The sequence below is a fragment of the Peromyscus californicus genome, unplaced genomic scaffold (assembly GCF_007827085.1).
Source record: "Peromyscus californicus insignis strain IS unplaced genomic scaffold, ASM782708v3 Scaffold_17__1_contigs__length_78620276, whole genome shotgun sequence".
In the NCBI taxonomy this organism is placed as follows: domain Eukaryota; kingdom Metazoa; phylum Chordata; class Mammalia; order Rodentia; family Cricetidae; genus Peromyscus; species Peromyscus californicus.
Genome location: NW_026294469.1, coordinates 51901581 through 51921284, shown reverse-complemented (window position 1 = coordinate 51921284; position 19704 = coordinate 51901581). Strand labels below are relative to the sequence as shown.

General features: G+C 44.3%; 1 protein-coding gene across 9 annotated transcripts in view; it reads left to right on the top strand.

Annotated features, from left to right (window-relative positions):
- The first annotated feature begins 245 nt into the window (after nt 1–245).
- The window catches only part of Piezo2 (piezo type mechanosensitive ion channel component 2), a 372574-nt gene continuing 353115 nt past the window's right edge, over nt 246–19704 (top strand). For 6 of the 9 annotated variants that reach the window (XM_052742300.1, XM_052742303.1, XM_052742301.1 and 3 more), the window contains exon 1: nt 246–435. In XM_052742300.1, the coding sequence (XP_052598260.1) occupies nt 372–435 (64 nt within the window). In that variant the 5' untranslated portion in view covers nt 246–371. The remainder of the gene's footprint in view (nt 436–19704) is intronic. The other 3 variants (XM_052742308.1, XM_052742307.1, XM_052742306.1) reach the window with 1 other exon arrangement.

Sequence of the window (19704 nt, the reverse complement as noted above, 5' to 3'; positions counted from 1 at the left end):
AGGCAGAGGACAGCTAGCTTCCTTCATCCCCTCTCCTCGCCGCCCCCATCCCTCACCACTCCCAGAGTGTCCCTCCCTTGGCTCCTTCCCAGGCGACCCCTGAAGCAGCTGCGGCTGGATTGCACACTTCATGGGCGGGCCGCAGGGGCTCGGGCGCCTGGCTAGGTGGCTGCCGAGAGCCCCGTGAGCCGCGGGTCCAGCCCGTCGAGTGCGCCCTCGGGGCAGAGAGCGCCGCGCCAGCCGAGGCGATGCCAGGGTGGCTACGAGCCGCCGGCCTCACGAGGCCCTAGACAGGCATGGGCCTGACATCCCAACTCTAGGGACCCCCGAGCTTCACCCCACTGCTCGGACTAGCAAGGACCCACGACACGATGGCTTCGGAAGTGGTGTGCGGACTGGTCTTCAGGCTGCTGCTCCCCATCTGCCTGGCAGTAGGTGAGTGTGGTGTGCTCACGGAGGTGACTAAGGTGGGGGTCCAGAGCTCTGGGGTTCAGTTCTGAGAGGCGGCTGCGTAGTCTGTGTGGCAGAGGCTTCAGATATGCGCTGTCTGGAGTGTGACAGCCCTGCGCTCTAACTTGGCGATCTAGGGCGCAGGATCAGGGTCTTTTTTTAGACAGTTGGGGTAGCCAGGATTGGCACTCGGTGGAGACCCGTTCAGTTGAATTTAGTTTCTCGTGGACTTCTTTTAGAAGAGTACTGACGTGTGTATAAAGGATGATGGTGGGGCTGGGAAGTGATTGTAGACAAACGATCGAACTTTGTTAGAACACTACCCCCACCTCCAGCACCTCCAGTACCACCAGCACCAGCAGCTCTAGCACCAGCATCCCCACCCTCCGAGCGTCCCCAGATGCTCAGCACATTGTGCAACCAGAAGGAGCTCAGGATGTCTCTCCTCCAGCCTATGCTCCAGCAACCAAATAGGAAGAAGTGAACGATTCCAATAGCAGTAAAAAGAAAAGGAGACGCCAGGCAGGAGGAGCTGCCTTGATGATTCTCTGTGCTACCTCCGCAACAGCCTCTATTTACAAAGAAAGCGGCTGGATGCTGAGGCTGTAGAGTACCACCAGACCAAACCCCACACTTGCCTTGCCAGCTTTCTCCAGACGTTTAAAGGATTAGAAGATGGGATCTAAAGTCACTCACTGGGACAGACCAGACTAAGAAAGTCCCTTGGGGAGCCTCAGTGATTCTCCCAAGGAGCACCTCCTCCTCCTAGGTGCCTCTAGGGAGTTAGGAGAAGGTGTCAGGTCTGAAGATCACTGCAACTGTAGGAGGGCACGAGTCTGCAGGTTTTTGCACTGAGTGTCACATTCAATCCTGTGCTAAATATGACAGAATTCCAAAGCTGGGCTTTCTCTCTACCCCCACCAGAGCTAGAAAATACAATACAATACCAAGCTGTGTTTACAAAGAGATCCTTGCCTTCCCACAAAAGGCAACTTGCTTTTTGTTTGTTGGGTTTGTTTTTGTATCTTGACAAGAGTTAGGGGACTGGGAATTACATTGATGTTATCTGTTCAGGTCATTGAAAGGGAGTTCTGGAGTTTGGATGTCTACAGGAGTAACAGCTTTAGCCAGAAGCCTCAGGGACACTTAGGTGCCAGAAACCAGGGCTCTGGGGGAAGAGTAAGCAGAAAGGCATAGCACCAGGTGCTTCTAGAAGAGAAGGAACCTTCTAGAAGACTGACAGGCTGGCATTGACCTGGACTGTGAGTTTCCAGGTTCCAAGCAGGGCCATTTGGGCAGTCATCATTGTTCCGGTGTGCCGGAGGAGTGCGGCTTCCTGAAAGACCACGGGAACTTCTCTCTCTCCTAGTTTTGAAAGCAATTTTGAAAAGGTTTCTTTAGGAGCACGGCACACAGGCGGTGTCACTGTCTCTGTCTCTTGTCTTGATGTACCTAGCTAGCTCCTTGCCGGTTGGGTTTGTTCATTGGAAGTAAGTTAGGTCTCAAGTTCACCAAGCACTTCTAGTTTGTTAAGGGGAGGGTCCTTGGGTCAGAAGCCCCCTCACCCCCAGTGCATAGCCTTTTCGCCTCCCCCAGTGCACACCCCCAGCTCCATCTCTGTCTTCACCTACTGCTCTGGGTTGTCTAAGCCCTTGCCTGGGGCAGCAGTTTTGCAGTGACTGTTGGAAGAATTAAACAGGTGGCCACCTACAGCCCTCTGGGTCCACTGTGTGAAGTGACAGCAGGGAATGGTCCCTCAACTGACTGTCATCTTATCGAGGCTTGGGCCTTCTGTAGGACTCCGCTCACTGCTCCCCTTTCTCCAAGTCACAGCGGCCGTGTGGAACCATTTCCTCTAGACACTGATGATGCACTACTGAAGTCCTTTAGAGGGACAGATGCACTCAGCCACCAGAGGCTCCAGCGGGCCTGGGGCAAAGCAAGGGCCCTGCTCCAAAGCTGTGGTCCCAGCTCCATCATGCCTATTGCTTCCACAGCCCCTCCCTGTAGTGCCCATATGTGCAAGCTTGAGCCAGGGGGTTGGCTCCATCTCAGGATGCAGATGGAGTCTGCTCTGAGGTTGGGACTTTCTTGGGAGGAGCTGGACTTGCAGGGCCACAGGAATAGGATCCCTGGCCCCATTCCGCTTCCTTGCAAGTTTCCTGGACAGCTGAGTCAGCCCAGGAGACTGTGGGGGACACTTCCCCTGTTCTACTCTTTCCTCTGCACTCCTACACCTCTGTGAGTTAAGGAGATGTGGGAGCATGCTGATGTATTGTGGATATGTGAGTATGTAAGAGCGTATGCTTAGTGTGTGAATACACGTGGATATGTGTTGTGTGAGAGTGTGAGATTGAATTAATCTCTCTCTCTCTCTCTCTCTCTCTCTCTGTGTGTGTGTGTGTGTGTGTGTGTGTGTGTGTGTGTGTGTGTGTGTGTCTGGTATTAGGTATTGGTGCCCTCAGCTCAGCCTATAGTGTGTGACTTCTGCCAGCCTCCCAAAGTCTAGTGTTGGAAGAGGGAAGAGAAGTCACTGGATGGAGAGAGAAGAGCTTCTGGGGAGGCTCACGCCATGGATCCCTTGCTCGTTGGCTGTTATTTAGGAAAGATGACCCAGGTCCTGAGATGCATGGTACCTTGAATCACTACCCTCTTAGGAAAACTAGGTCGAAATCACCTTATTTTAACACTTGGTTTCCTTCTACAGGAAATTTTCAAGGTTATTGAGGGTTTTTAGGTCTACTTGTTCCCAAGGTGCCACTAAATCAAATGTTCAGATTTCCCCAATATCCTGGGCATGGAGAGCACAGTGACCTGCTTGCCATTAGAATCGATTTTGCATTTTCTCCATCTATTTTTATATCTGAGCAAGGCAGCCTTCAAAGCCTAGCCTTTATAGACACTCACATATATTTCCGTTAAACCTTTTTCTTTCACAGGATGTTGACATTTTCCTGTAAAACTGCCCTGCTCTTTTCAACTAATGAGTGATACTGAAAATGAACTGCCTTTGGTTTAGGCCAATGCTTCAGTTTTTATTTTTTTAAATTGAAGGAATTAAAAGGAAAGTGGTAAGTGATGACAAGTTTCTTGTGCGCAGTTGCTGTGTGTTAGCAAATAAACCAAACTACACTAGAATATGCTGTTTGCCATCCACAATGAACATCTCTTGATAGATGTGTCCCTCTCCATAGTCGCCGGACATGTCAGATATTTCCAGAATAATCTCTGACCACTTGCCAGCCACTTGATTTCTTTTATATGCATAACATAAAAAAGAACAACAAAACTCTTCTATAATATGCAGTCTATAGTAATTGCAGTAATAGCTGAGCATTGATGAGTCCTTTACATATATATTTTATGCTTATTTTCTTTCAGTATGATTCCAATTTCCAACTTAAGCCTTTTATTTTCCTTCTGGTACTGAAGACTGTTTCCAGGGCCTTGCATATTCTAAGTGCTGAAGTACTGTGCTAGACTTTAGCCTTCTCACTTATCTTGAGGTAGATGACTTGAGGTTATTCCAAGATTAGGAGGGATTAGGATGTAGCCTACTTTGGTTTCTGGTACTGTGATAAACTCCATGACCAAATGCAACTTGGAGGAGGAAAGGGTTTATTTGGCTTATAGGTTAAAACCTGTCATAGAAAGAAGTCAAGACAAGAATCCAAAACAAGAACCTAGAAGTAGGAACTGAGTCAGAGACCATGGAGGAACAATTCTTACTGTCTTGTGCTCACTGGCTTGCTTAGCTGCCTTTCTTAGACAGCCCAGGCCCACCTGTTCTGGGGATGGTACCACCCACAGTGGGCTAGACCTTTCTATGTTAATTAGCAATTACAAAAATACCTCACAGACAGGCATAAATTAGCCATTAAGAAAATGCGTCACAGACAAGGCCACAAGCCAGTCTGATAGAGGCAAATTCCTTTCCCCAGGTGTGTCTAGGTTTGTGTCAAGTCGACAAAAACTAACAGCTGGATTGAATTTGGGGCTCCTTTTGATATGTGTGTATCTATGGTTTTTAATGTTTCTTTTTATAGTAGATTTTCACTATTAGATATCATTTTGAAATCACACTGTACATAGTCCAAAAATAGCAAAAGAAGCTATTTTTTTTATTTGATCTTTAGTAGTCTTTTTTGTGATTCATACTGGTCTACTGATTGCTGCTATCATAGCCCTCATGGGCAGGGAGTTTTAGCTGCTGAAGGATTCATCAAAAGCATTTAAAATACTTTTGATTTTGGTCACGTCTTCTCAGCCTGTTTATTACTGTTAATTACCCCTAGAAATAAAAGAGCTTAGATCAGTGATTTTCAACCTTTGTAATGCTGTGACCCTTTAATACAGTTCCTCATGTTGTGGTGACTCTCAGCCATAAAATTATCTTCATTGCTACTTCATAACTGTAATTTTGCTACTGCTATGAATCTTAATGTAAGTATCTATGTTTTCCAATGGTCTCAGGCTACTGCTATGGAAGGGTCATTCAACTTTTATGGGTCGAGACCCACAGGTTGAGATCCACTGGCTTGGACACTTACAGTTAATTCTAGAACAAAATATTTCAACTCAGATGAGCATGAGTGACTGTCACTGGAGATGTGGAGGCTGGAATTCCGTGTAGGTACCTTGCTTTGCGGGAAGTGTGTTTAGTCATAGATTGAGACTAGCATATTGCCTTGGACTTCACTTTTGGGTGAGGACATGTTGCCAGGTGATCATGCCCTGCCTGTGGCCCTTTCTATATGATTCTAGGGTCATTTTTGTTGTTTTTACTGATTTCTTCCTCTCTCTTCCTGTAAACCAGAGTTGGGAGTACTGCCTTCTGGGTGAGTGTGTGCACAATCACATGTACCATGCCTAATAAACTGAAGATGCTGCATTGCATTTGTGAAGCCAGTCAGGAGAGCTGGCCCACCTACTCAGAACTCCCAGAGTAGCGGGTAGTGATCTGGGCCACAGGGGAGGCCACAGGAAGACTAGGATTCAGAGCAAAGCAACATAGCCCCTTTGTATCGTCAAGCCACAAAGATTAGTGTGTTTGTGACAGGCAGGGTTTTTTAAATAACCAGGGTTTTCTCAACACAGTAATGTAGTGTTTTAGATACTGATCCTCTTATTAAGTAATATATTCTCTCTGTGATCGTTACTGTTTATTTTTGTCTTCGTGACCGTATGTTCAGTCTACTTGATGTGATTTTATTTTATTTTATTTTATTAGTGTGAATCTTTCATTTGTGGTCTTTGAAGGTACATAGTGGTAATGTGTATATTATTATAAATTTTTGCATAAATATTCAGGAGAACTTAGCATAAGCATATCTAGATGTTTAAGAGTAATTAATAGAGGCTGAAGAGATAATTATGTGGTTAAGAGCACTTGCTGATCTTTTAGGGAACTAGAATTTGGTTCCTAGCACCCACATGGGCAGTTCACAACCACCAGTAAATACAGCTTCAGGGAGACCCAATACCCTCTTCTGGACTCCATGGGCACCAACACTCATTTGCTTGCACACACACACACACACACACACACACACATACACACAAATAATTAAGAAGAAAATAAACCTTAGAAAAAAGAGCAAGTAGCAACAATATGAGGATACTATGTGTGTGATGTATTAGGCAACATTAAATTTTGTAAGATTTGCAGATTGATGTGGGATCATGCAAATAAAATAAAATGTTCTATTTGGATGGAGGCTAAAATGTGTTGGAAAAAATTTAAGAATTTTTTTTTGGAGGGGTTTGGGGGTGGGAGTGATTGCTCAGTGATTCAGAACACTTACTGCTCTTCTAGAGGATTGGTGTTTGGTTGCCAGCTCCCATGTCAGGTGGCTTACAACTATAGTAACTCAAGCTACAAGGGGCCCAAGACCCTCTGCTAGCCTCCTCAGGCACACAGGTGTAGGCCCTGTACACACAGATAAATTTTAAAAAAATGTAAGCTTTGAAAAAAGAAATATTTGACTATCAGCATTGGTGTTTCTCAGTGTCCACATGGTCATTAAATCCATTATGACAAGGCACAATCAAATAGAGGAGATCCAAGCATACAGCAGCCTATGGGGAGAGCCACTGACTCGGGGCTTTGAACACTTCCAGACATCCTAAACTGTCCAGTGATTAAGGGGACCCACACGTTTTGCTCAACCTTGTGCTCAATGTTTGTGAGGCTGAGATCTGCACCCGCTGAACATGCACTCCACCCCTGAGCCACACCTCTAGTCCTTTGCTATTAAGAAATTATTTTTACAATTTCAGAGCCATAACACATTTTTTTTTCAAAGAGTTTTGCAACTGTGTTAGTTAGCTTCCTGTCTCACCCGGAATGACAAACTCACTTGGTTTCTGTTTCCTGTCCTTGTTCAGTTGTTCCTGTGGCAGCAGGAAGCATGAGCTGTCACATGATGCTCACCTCATGGTGGCTAGGAAACAGAGAGGGAGAAGGAGGAGCAGGGTTCCTGTATCCCTCACAAAGACATGGTCCCAGTGACCTAACTTCCTCCAACTAGGCCCCCACCTCTTACGTATCCTTACACCACCTCCAGTTATTCCACAGGCTGGGGACCAACCTTCAATATCTAGACCTTTGGGGGAACATTCTAGAACCAAAGTGTAGTATAGTACACAGTTTACTAGTTTAAGGTGTCTTCAGTGTCTCCTCCATGATACCCAGTTCCTTCCCTTCCCTTTGTGGTAGAATGGTAAAACTTTGCGGTTATATCCTGCTGGCTTGAAAATTCTGCTTTGGTAACAGACCTTCATGAAAGCAGGATTCTATTATGGATGGACACAGTGGCATGCTCTTGTATATGAATTTTCAAATCTTAAGTACATTTTATAAGAAAGAATTAAGCGTGTGTGTGTGTGTGTGTGTGTGTGTGTGTGTGTGTGTGTGTATGTGTGTGTTTAACTAGTGAGTGGCTAGTGTGATTCTATCAGTCATCTGGGGGTTAAGAACTTTTCTGATACTTCCCTTAGGAAGTTATTGATTCCGTGACTCAAACTGAGGTGACCCCCCCACCCCACCCTGTGTTGTTTCAAACTTGAAAGTCTCCATCTTGGCTAACACTGAGCATTCCCCCCCGATCCTGTAGACTTCTCTGCTGTGTGCATGTTCTAGATCAAGTGGGCAATCCAGGTGGCTCTTGGCTCCTTGACCAGCGCATTTACAAGTAGCCTGTTGTCACTACTGCTTGGCAAATGCAAATCCCACCCACCAAGTGCCTGGATCAAAAGTGTTGTATAGGCGTGCCATCCATCACTGTTTACATCCTGGTTCACAGGTGCGAACTACTCTGCATCCTGTGAGTCCTGCAGCAGCCAGATCCTCAAGCTCTCTTAGCCTTCCTCTATCTACCATGTGTAGAGCGGATGTATATCCCATGAATTACCCAAAGCCCCCCCCAGTTGCCTTTCTCCAGAGGAGCAGATTTGCACCTTCTTTTGGGACCCAGGTCTACTTTTGCCTGAACCTCAGTGAAATCAGGCAGATCACTGCTGTCTTCTCCCACCTCCAACATGGCTGTCCTGTGAGACCCGGAAACTCACTCCTGCCTTTACTGACGAGGCTCTTTTCTCTGGCTGATAAGCCGCCTCTTTACTTCTGTTCTTCTGGAGTCCCTGTGTCTAACGGGTTTCCCGGTGTAATGGGGCGTATCCAAATCCAGCATCATTCCTCTCCAATGGGAATGGAGAAGTCTGGAGTAGATAACAAACTTGGAAGACATAGGACCCCATTTCACATCAAGGGTCCAGTGCTTGTACTTCTGTACACCACAAATTAGAGAGGGAGTGGTTGCCTCTGGGTTGGGGCCGCTTCACTGTATCAGGCACTGTTGGGTTCAGGGGGCAGTGCCAAAAGGCTGCACTTAGCCATGGAAGGCCAGGTGCATTATTTCTGTTGATGGAGAATGGAGGCAAATGGGAATGGGGGACAGAGGTCTACAACAGCCATTGGTCATGGTGTCTTCTAAGTCAATTAGACAGATATCTTCTGAATCTTGACTTGGTCTGTATTAAGGGGAGGATATCTTGTTCACGTGAGAAGTCAAGCTTCTTTGAATCACCAAAACAGAGTCAGAGCTGCAGCCAGTTCCCAGGCATGAGCGATTGATTCACACATCCAAAACGCTTAAAGGACTAGGAGGGATCTTGCTGGGAGACAGTTACAATTGCATTTTGCCTTTCTTACCTTTGAAAAACAGGGCAAATGTTTGGGCAGTGATGAAATGACTACTCGTCCATATATCAATGTGAGTTATTTTCTTTCTATCACCTGGATGCACTTCAGATGAGTGGGGTAAGAGAGGTCTAATATGGGTGAATATGGGATAATTTATGTATCAGGGCACTATTAGGGGCCAGTATATTACTGGGGCTCATTATGAAGACCTCCAACAGAGAAAGTGGCAAACCTAGGGCTGGATCTACATTCAGGAAATCAAACATGTGAGTCATTATTGCACATGGTTTCTGACTTTTATCAGAATTTCAGATTTCTTTGAAATTATTCTGCATAGGCTAAAAAACTGGCTTGTATGACCACACATCTGGCTTTTTCATGCAGATGTGTGACCTTAATCAAGTTACGGGACATCTCTGCTCTTTGGATATTTTATCTGCAAAATGAATGGATAATAACTCTAACACAAATTGCTAAATGGTCTTATTAATAAAAAAACAACGGAGCCAGATATTGGGGTGAAAGCTGAAAGATCAGAGAAACAGAACAAGCCACAGCCAACCTCACCTCACCAACTCCTCAGCCGATCCTGTTTCCAGGAATCCTCAGACTGAAAGCCTCTGAGTCCTCACCTCTGAGGGTCTCAGTTGAACTGCTGCTCAGTTCCTGTCTCCTCAGCCTTATATACCATTCTCCACCCAGCCCTGTCACTTCCTGGGATTAAAGGCTTGTGTACTTTCCAAGCAAAGGCATCTTAAGTGCTGGGATTAAAGGCGTGTGCCACCACTGCCTGACTCTGTTCCCAGTATGTCCTTGAACTCACAGAGATCCAGACGGATCTCTGCCTCCCCAGTAATAGGATTAAGGGTGTGTGCCACCACTGCCTGGCCTCTGTGTCTAATCTAGTGTCTGGCTCTGTCCTCTGATCCCCAGATAAGTTTATTAGGGTACACAATATATTACCACAGATAACAGCATTAAGCTCCTAGGAATGCTTCAAGTTTTGATGGCACTGAATGTCAAGGGCTTTGAATGGTGCCCTCATATAATGGCTCTTAATATTCTAGACTGAAGTGAGTCATTGTTATATGTTAAGGAAATGTGTTGGCTGGTTTGAAGACCTGTTCCCCAAGAGCAATGCAGTTTCATGGGCAGACAACCTAGAGTTCCAGTCAACATTTATGACAGTTACAGAGCATAAATAAAGTTTGGAACATGGGCTGTTGAAAGTTGAGCCTGGTGCTGGCCCACACCCACTCCTGATAAGATCCATTGGAAGATCCCATGGCTTTGTTCATTGTTAACTTGGATACAATATGGCAATGGTAACCTCCTTTTCTCTTTCTTTAAAACTCCCAGACAAAACACATTACATGGTCCCCACAGCCTCCTCTGGTGCCTTGTTCATAATCATCACAGTGTTGTGTTTTTAGAACTATACTTTCATGCACCATCAAGTTCAAGGACTTGTGGTCCTTGTTAGGCATTAAATGTCCTAATATGTAGCAGACATTTAGGCTGTCTTTTGAGTTGTAGCTTTAATAACGGAAAAGATTATGTGAGATTATACCAGGGCAGCTGGCCATCAAGGGCTCTAAGAGAGTGGACCCTTAGTCTCATTTTTTTCTCTTGCCTATATCCAAAATATGGATCTAGAGATATAGTCTAGCGTCTCCTACTTATTAGTTTCTGAGTTCCTGACTATAAAATTCACAACAGACTAGTTTATGTTCTGTATCTTTCATAAATGAGAATATTATTGTGTTGGCAACTAATATCTGCTACCTGCTGTGCAGTAGACAGAGAAGGAAAAACCCAGCTGATAATGTGAAGTTTGACCGGAGCAGCATCCTTGAAGTGCATATTATTTTTTAAAATGCTTTCAGCTCTTCTGGATCCACATGCATCGATCTGTTTTCTCTTGTGGTCAAATCCTTTCGGTCAGCAGTTTTGGCCGCAGGTAAGGAAAAGGAGGAAGAAGGCAGAGTTTTAACAAGCTGGTGTTTTTTTTTTTTTTTTATTAAAACCCAAACACAATGGAAATGAGTTATAGTTATGTGCAAGATTGAATGGTCTCGCCTCTTTTCTCTGCTTCCCCAGACTGCACCTGCTTGCTTCCTGCAGCTGGCTCTGACATCGCAGAGGGAATGCAGTCCTTGGGGAAGGGCCCTGCTCGGGTGGTCTAATGGGCAAGTCTGGATCTCGTTAATAATGAGCCCTGTGACTTTGTCCCTTACTCCTCATCTATGGATTATGTTCATGAGTCTCACAGTATTATTTCTGCCCAGCACTTTGGAATGGGAAGGGTGTGGCTGGAAATTACCATTCCGCATCAATTCCAGTGGTTCTGTTCTGTTAAGGGCCATCTTACTTTCACGGCCCTTAAAGCAAGGCTGGGGACTGCTGGTGATTTATTTTTAATCATGTAGCTACTTGAGTGAGGATTATACAGATCCGTTTATAAAGGGGAGACATTCTGGTTTAGGCTTTTAGTTTTGATGGTCTTGAGTCATGTGGCTTATGCGTTACCAATAGTGGCTGAACGTGCAACAAACTGCAGGAACACCTTTGATTTTAAATCAGTAGCATGCATCCTACTAGACAAAAAGGACTTTCACCATCCACAGCAAGGGTTATGCAAAGAAAAAAACCACACTGCTGTAGCAGTACCTGAGGCCGAGTGGTCTTGTAGAGGTAGACTTATCTAAGAAAGACTTGAATGAAGAAAGGATATTTTTGAGTAAAATGGGGAATTTAATCAATGTAACATCACAATGACACCACAGACTTTGGGATCTTTGCTAGGTAAGTCTGTCACCCTAGAAGTGTTGCGAAGGCTACTCAGACTCTGCAAAAGTGTCTGGAGTGTGAGCGCTCTGTCCTTTAAGGCCCCACCTCTCCTCCCTCCCCCCTTTCAAACTAAATCGAAGCACTCGCTCACACTGGGCTCATCTGCGCTTCTCTCATCGGACTTGATGCCCAAAGTCTATCTAGCTGCTAAGCAGCAAAACCTTCATGGCTGGTGCCAGTACTGCCACTTGCCTGCCAGGCAGCCCTGCTGTGGCACAGGGCTCTGGCCACCCATTTTCAGCCAGGAGAGAGGATTACAGATCAGATTACAAGGGTGTGGAAAGAGGGCTTGCCAGAACATGGAGATGTTTTCTTGTGAATCAGTATTTTCCTGAGATCTCTAGTTCCCTAGGACTGTTCATTAGTAACCTCAAACCCATTTAGCAAGAAATAATTTTTAATGCAGCATCACCTTGGCTCTTGCGTCTCTTCAGAGCCACATTGACGTTTTCATCAGTGGTGTTCCTGCCTAACTACACTCTCCTCACCCAACTCTTCCCTGGACTTCAGTTAGAAATGTTTGATGCTATTTTTACACCAGCCACACACAGCTGGTTGTATCTCAATACCCAGGAGGCTGAGGTAGGAGGGTGGTGGATTCAAGACCAGCCCGAGTTAGACAGTATATCTTGTCTCAGTTACACACACAAACATATACTGTATATACATATACACATACATATGGGCTGAGGATGCACCTCTGTGGTAGAATACTATCTGTCCACCATGTGCAAGAGACTAACCTTGATAGCCTGAACTGCAAACAAATAAGCAAACCAAAACCAAACCAAACACGGGTGTTGGTATACCAGTTTTTTTTTTTTTAATAACATATTGTTTGTTTGAAAGGATGGGACCCAGTCCTTACAAGCATTTGTTAAATTGGATACAAGCCTGGTGCAGTGGCATATACCCATAATTCTAACCTTTGGTAGGGAGAGGCAGGATGATTGGGAATTCAATACTGTTACATGGCAGGGGATGAATCTCAGATATGATTTGACCATTGTAACACTGGGATGCTCAAGCCAATGTAGCCCTACTTAGATTTTTCGGGTCAGATGTAGTTCTGAAATGTATATTTTAAATGTAGTGCTGCTTTTTGGGGGGAAGAATGCCGGCCACGCAAACACTGGAGAGTCTGTAGTGTGAGTCGCACTGTCCCAACCCTTAGTAAATTTTAATATACGTGGAACGTATTTTCTTAATCAAAATGTAATTGAAGTGAGGTTTGAATAGTCCATTGGTAGTTTTGTTTCCTTGTATCATTTTTAAAAATCATCCTCCGGTCTGAATCAGAATCAATTCTCCCTTCCCCCTCCTGAGATCTCTATACATTTCCCGGCAGTCATCAAAAGCCTGCAGTAATGGGAGACTGTGTGCGCCCAGCGCTTGCCTTAAATAGCATTTGCTTTTGTTTATTTCAGATGTCAAAGGAAAGACATGCCTGACTTTTTCTTGATCCCTACCTCTTTCTTACCTTGGATGTTCCTGCTTTCTAGGTTTCTTTTCTGGCTGCCACCCCAAAAGAGTTGAACAATTTTGGAAAACTTAATGTGAAAGTCTCTAAGTATGATTACATTTCTTATTTGTGTATTTCCACTTTAGTTATTGGCACTTCATTTTCATCTCATTCCTTAATAGAACTATAAGAGCTGGCTTCACTTGCCTAAATTTTTTTTTTCCTCCTGGAAAGTTAAACCATAGAGGGGGGATCAGTTTGAAACAGTGTTTATATAATTCTGTCTGTGGAGTCCATAGCCTAGTGCTGATCCTAGTAGCCCAGTACTGACCCAGGTGTGTGTAGCTCAGTTCTGACCCAGGAGTTAGTAGCTAAGTATTGATCCCTTTGGGTCAGCTATTGGCCGTTCCTCCCAAGCAACTATTGTTAAGGACTCTGAAATTTATAATGTTTGGAAGTGTTTTTCCTTTGTATAGACTTTCAATATCTCCCTTAAATTAAAAGAAAAACTTGCTGACAACTCCATACGTGTATATAATGTATTTTGATGGTATCCACCCCATTGCCTCTCTTCTTTGTCTTCTACGCCTGTTGCTCCCTTCCTTTCCAACAACCCCTCCCCCTGCTCTCTTGTATCTTTTTTATATGTTGTCCACTGAGTTTAATTAGGATTGTTTACATGAGCAGAGGTGAAAGGTTGTTTACTGGGGCACGGGCAGTTTACCACCACTTACACCACTGTTGAAAATGACTCTTGCTCCCTAAAGAACCATGGACTGCCAATAGCCCCTCAGCTATGGGTAGGGCCTCATGAACCCATTGACCACCAATGATAGAATGTTAACCAGCTCCATCTTGTTCAGGTCTTATCATCACTGCTGCTGTGAGGTCATGAGTACAGTGTCAATGTCATGTCCAGAAGACAGCGTTTCACAGGGCCCCTCTCCGTCTTCTAGCTCCTGATACTTTCTTCCCCCTCTTCTGAGATGGTCTCTGAAACTCGGAGGGTATGCTATAGATGCTCCATTTAGGGCTGGACACTCAATAGGTGTTTATTCCCAGCACTCTGACTAGTTAAGACTTTCTGCATTAACTACCACCCATTGCATAAAGAAACTTCTCTGACTGAAATGGAAAGCAACACTGATCTGTAAATACAAACAAAAAAACTTGTAAGGAAGCGTGATAATATGTTCATTTAGCATAATAGCAGTAATAGTTCCCCTTAGAACCTATAATATCCCAGTCATGAGCTTTTGACCAGGATTATAGTACCAGGTATGAGTTCCTGTGGTGTGGGCCTCAAATCCAGGCAGAAAGTAGTTGGCTACCCTGACAACAGTCATGCCAATATTACCTCGGTGGGCACATCTTGCCTCGCAGGTCAGTGTTATAGCGTCCAGGGCACAAAACTGGGCAACACTGCTGGTGATGACCAGGGGCCTGCTTCACACCATATATGGAACTTTGAAAGCTAGCCAGCAGAGATGAAGCTTCTAGTTCAGGTCCCTCTTTATTTCTCTTCGCTCTGTAAATAAAATGTGTGATGTCTTTAGCATAGGGTCCTACAACTTAGTTTTGGCAAGTAGCCAGGAATGACGGCAATAGCATGGATAGTTTTGGGGGCTCTATTACCTCTCTAACTACTCATGAGGAGGTATCTCATAAGTGGTCCTGGAATTTTCATTTCATAACCCATAGCTTCTTGGAGTAGTATTGTACACCTACCTATTCAGGGTACCACCATTACGACTCTTTAAAAAAATTAAATTACAAAATACTAGCCCCCCACATATTGCCGTTGTATAGATTCTTAGGTTGGTTAACCTACCCCAATTCTCTCCTCTGCCCAACATCCCCACACCCTTCCCACTTAAGCATTTTCACCACTGGTAGGTAATACTATAGAGGTCCCAGACGTAAGTTCATACAACTGTGCCATCTGATATTTTTTGACAATAATTCTAGAAATATTCTTTGGAGAAAAGATAACCCTGCAAAAAAGCGGTGCTGTGAAAATGGGGTGTGTACATGTAGAAAAATTTAAGGTAGATCTATATCTCTCATGCTGAACAAAGATCAACTTTAAATGGGTCAATGGCCTCAACATAAAACCTCAAACTCTGAAACTACTAGAAAAAAAAGAGGAGGGCACTTTAAAACACAAGCGTAAGTAAGAACTTTCTGAATAGGACTCTAGTCAGAAATTAAGACTGACAGTTGACAAATGGACCCAATGACATTAAAAAGCTTCTGTACACCAAAACAGTTAATCCAGTGAAGAGTTATCTGACAACATTGGAGAAAGTCTTTGCCGACTGTAAATTTGACAGCGGATTAATACCTAGAGTATACAAAAAAATCAAAACACAAAATACTGAAAAAACCCCAAACAACCCAATCAAAACTTGCGCTATGAAACTGATCAAAGAGTTCTTAAAAGGATAATTGCAAGTGGCTAGTAAATGTTCTAAAAAGGGTTCAACATCTTTATCCATCAGAGAAATATAGATGAAAACTACTTTGATATTTCACTTCACCTCAGAATGGCTGTCATGAAGAGAACAAATGATCGTTAGTGCTGGTGAGGTTGTGGAGAGAGGGGACCCCTCGTTGACTGTTGCTGGGAATGCACACTGAAGCAGTCACTCTGGAAACCAGTGTGGTGGTTTCTCAGAAAGCCAAACGTAGAACTGCCCTGTGGTCCCACTGTACTGCATCTGGACATATTTCTTATATGGATTCTGTGTTGTCCTACTACAGTGGTATTTGAACTTTATGTTCCTTCCTGCTCTGCTCACAAGGGTCAAGGAGTGGAGTTAGCTTAGATGTTGTCAACTAGTAGATAACTGATGAGAATGTGGTCCATATACACAATGGGACTTTATGCATATGTAAGGAAAAATGAAATTAAGAAATTTTCAGGAAAATGAATGGAACTGGAGAAGATACTAAGTGAGGTAACGCAGCCCCTGAAAGATGAACATTGCATATTCTCTCCCATGTGTGGATCCTGGCTGAGAATTTTTAGATTTGTGTAGAGGAAGCTTAAAAGGTATCGTGAGATTTGGGGGAGGGAGATGATGCCTTAACAGGGATGGGAGAGGGTAACACCTGTGGCTCTCAGTGTCCCGAGCTGTCACTTACGTCACTGGGAGAAGTGAAGAGTTTTATGATTACACATTTTGAGACGTGTTGGGGCTCATCGTTCAGGGCCTAGGGCTCTGAAACCTGTTCGCCGGCTGCTTGTTCTGACTAGAGCTCTGCCATGGGGTTTATATAAATATTGGATGAACTAACACCATCAAAGCTTAGTGTCCAGGTTACTAGGTTCTAAGAGGCATGCCCTGTTTTCTCAAACCTGTCTGACCACAGAAGTTCCATTTGTTGCCCTTGAGGCTTCTGTTTTAGGATCACGTACTGAAAAACTCTGGTCTTCTGGAATTGTGGGTTAACTGGGAGGCCAATGAAACGGTCTTTCAGAAAAGCCCCAAATCTCTCATGGCATGAATACGAAGCTGACTGACTTTGATTGACGGTCACTGTCATAGTGACCAGAAGGAAAAAAATTTTTTGTCATTTTCTAATCCTGTTTGCTGACTTATTAGTATGATTTTTTTCTTATCTTAAAAAAAAAAACAAACAGATTGGTCAGAAAGAGAGAGACCGTTTTATGAATGAGTTATCCAACAACTGTAGGGTGCCTAGAAGTGTCTGGGGTGGGTGTGAATTCAACAATGTAAGTGCCTGGGATGGGTGTCAGTTCAACAACTGTAGAGTGCTTGTAATGGCCTGGGATGAGTGTGACATGTCTACATCTAGGAAGAATGGATGGATCAAACAGCAAGAATTAAACTGAGTCCAACTGCCATGACCCTGGGTTCTCACTGGACTCTGCAGGGCTCTCCCGAGGCCTTTCTTTTAGTCTTCTGTGTAATTCACCTCTGAATGCAGGCTTCAGGGATCATTGTGACAGTTAAGTCAGGTGCCATTCTTACGTTTTAAACCCTCCAGGATTTTCTCACTGCATCTAAGAAAACACTGTGTTGCTTTTATGACTCAGACATGGAGACTTTTGCTCTGTCTGTTTGTTCTGATAATCAGACTACTAGGGTTTTTGCTGAAATGTCACCCCAGCTTCCAGGCCTGCCTTTGCACTACCCAAATATCAATCACTCTACTCACTCACAGTCCCAGCCTCTTCAGCACACATCTCGCCCTACTTCATCTGTCTCATTTCCTTCATACTCATGGGCTTGCTTGTTGCTGTCTGTCTTCCTTTTCTCTTCTTTCCCCAGGCTGATGTGTTTGTTCCAGGACTCCCAGAATCCGGTTTGTCTGTCCCCTGCTATGTCTACAGCATGGCATGTGGGCCCGGGCAATAGTAAACACTCAACTCCTCAATTCAGTGCCCTTCATGCTCACACAGCAACGAGGGAAATGGTACCTTCCTGGTCATTCCTCCCCTTCATTTAATTCAGGCTGAGGGTTTTTTTTTTTTTCACTTACAAAATAGAGGTGATAATGCTATCTAAATTGTAGGGTAGCTGGAGAGTTCTAAAAACATTGTAGGGCCGAGGTCATAGAAAAATTGCCCAACATGTCTTCAAGGTCTTCAGTATTACAAAAATGAATGAACTAACTAATGTATTTACTAATGTAATACTAATGTATTTTAATGTGTTTTTCTGTTAAACAGTACCTGGCATATAGTATGAATTTACTAAATACAGATCCTGTGAGGTTGACATTTAATTTAAGCAATATTAATGTATAAAGCATGGTGCCTGGCTCTCTGATTGTTCCAGGCATGTCTGCTCCTTTGAGGTTGTTATTTACAAAATTCAGCCTTGAGAAATGCACAACAGAGTTACCAAAAAAAAAATTACAAAAAGTTTTATATTGGTTTAAATAAGTTCATGATTTTGTGTATGACCAAATTCATAAGTACCACTGATCATTTGTAGTCCCCAGGCCATGGATTGGACATGTCTGTCTGTCAGAAATTTTAGCTGTGTCATGCTCAGAGTGGTGACTGCTGATGGTGGTCATTGCACAAGTTAGAAGTGTTGTGGGGGATGGGACAAGGCGACCCAGAGACTCAGGCTGGCTATGAGATGAAGCTCTCCTGTTGTGTGGAAAGAGGCTGTTGGGTAGGCTGAGGGAGGTAGGATGACAGTCACAGAACTGGCTCCAGGAGCTCTGTCCGCTGTAATACAATGCCATGACCCTACTGGAGAACAAGATAGAGGAAAAGCCCTACTGAACAGGGACAGAGCACCCCTTAACTCCCGAAACACCGTCAGAAATGATTCAGTAGATAAAACTGTGCCCCCTAACTAGTGTTGACACCTCCGGGAATATCAAAACATGGGGACAAATGTTCTAAACAAGAGTGGCCAGTGTTTGGGTGGACGGCTGTTTGGGTCACTTTCTTGCGCTATCCCCCTGCAGTGGGTAGGGACACCGAGAAAATGGAGCTATCCCTTATCCATGCTCAATGTCTTAAGCACTTGACTGCTAAATTCAAGAGTAGTACAGGGCCTCGGGGGTAGTTCAGTGGGAGAGCATGAGAACATGTGTGATTAGCATGTACCAGGCAGATACTTGCAATGTGTAGCTCATACAGTGCAACCATGTGTGGCCAGACAGAGCCATGGGATGCCACAGCCCAGCCCCCAAATCATGAATTAACTTAAAACATTATGTTTTCTTCTTCAATTTGCTTGTGCGACTTGACCGAATAGTACTTGAGCATGAGCTTTGAAGATGGCCATGTTGTGTTATTTCAAAGTCGGACACACCTGCGCCAGGGATTGGGTTTTATTCCTAGCCATAAACCCTAGAATTAAAAATTAAAAAAAAAAAGTGTAAGTCGAGTTCAAAAATAAATACTGACTGATAAATGCTTGGGGTAAAATAACCAGGCTTGTCCCACAGACACGGACAGCAGCTGGTCATGTACGTGTCTGCTAATCTTCCAGGAGGCTATACTGTCCTTTGCAGCTGTGTGTGAGAATTACATGGGAAGCCCCTGAGTCAGGGATGTGAAGAACGCTCCTTCTGTGGCTCTTGGCTTATCTTATCACACACTCCTAGCCACTTCATTCAGTCAAGCAGATGAGAGCCAATGCTGGCAGGGACATTGCAACATTTGGTGAAAATTGGCAGTGCTGAAACAGAGAATCCCAAGTTACAGTCGGCTGGGGCTAGAATGTGGTCCTCTCCTAGGCTCTAGGCTCTTTCTCTGGCAGACAGCTTTTATCTCTTGCTTTGAAGTTTCTTCCTTTCTTTCACGGTGGTTGCAACATGACTTCCTTGTGTCAGATTGCTCTTCCCTGAAGGCCAGTCCTTTACTGAGAATGGAAAGTGTCCTGGTTCCCTCAGGTACGTTGAGGGGACAGTTCCAAATTAATGGAACGTGCTGCTCTGGGAAGTAGGCAGGCAACTTGTTAGGTAAACAGTTATTCAGGTGTATATGCGACTTGTTTCCTTCCTTGAGCATCTTGAGATGTGGAAGTACCACGTTCAGCGTTATAACACTGTGCTGCTGGGATGATGCTCATGACTTGGAAGGAGCTGCTTGTACATGCCAGACCATGTTGATATGAATACCCTTTTCCATGACAAGTTCAAGAAGGTTGAGGTTGATACTGTCTCATTTCACAGTCTTTCCACCTCCTCTCTGGATGCCTGTAAGCTGTAGGGCTGGGCAGTGTGTGTGTGTGTGTGTGTGTGT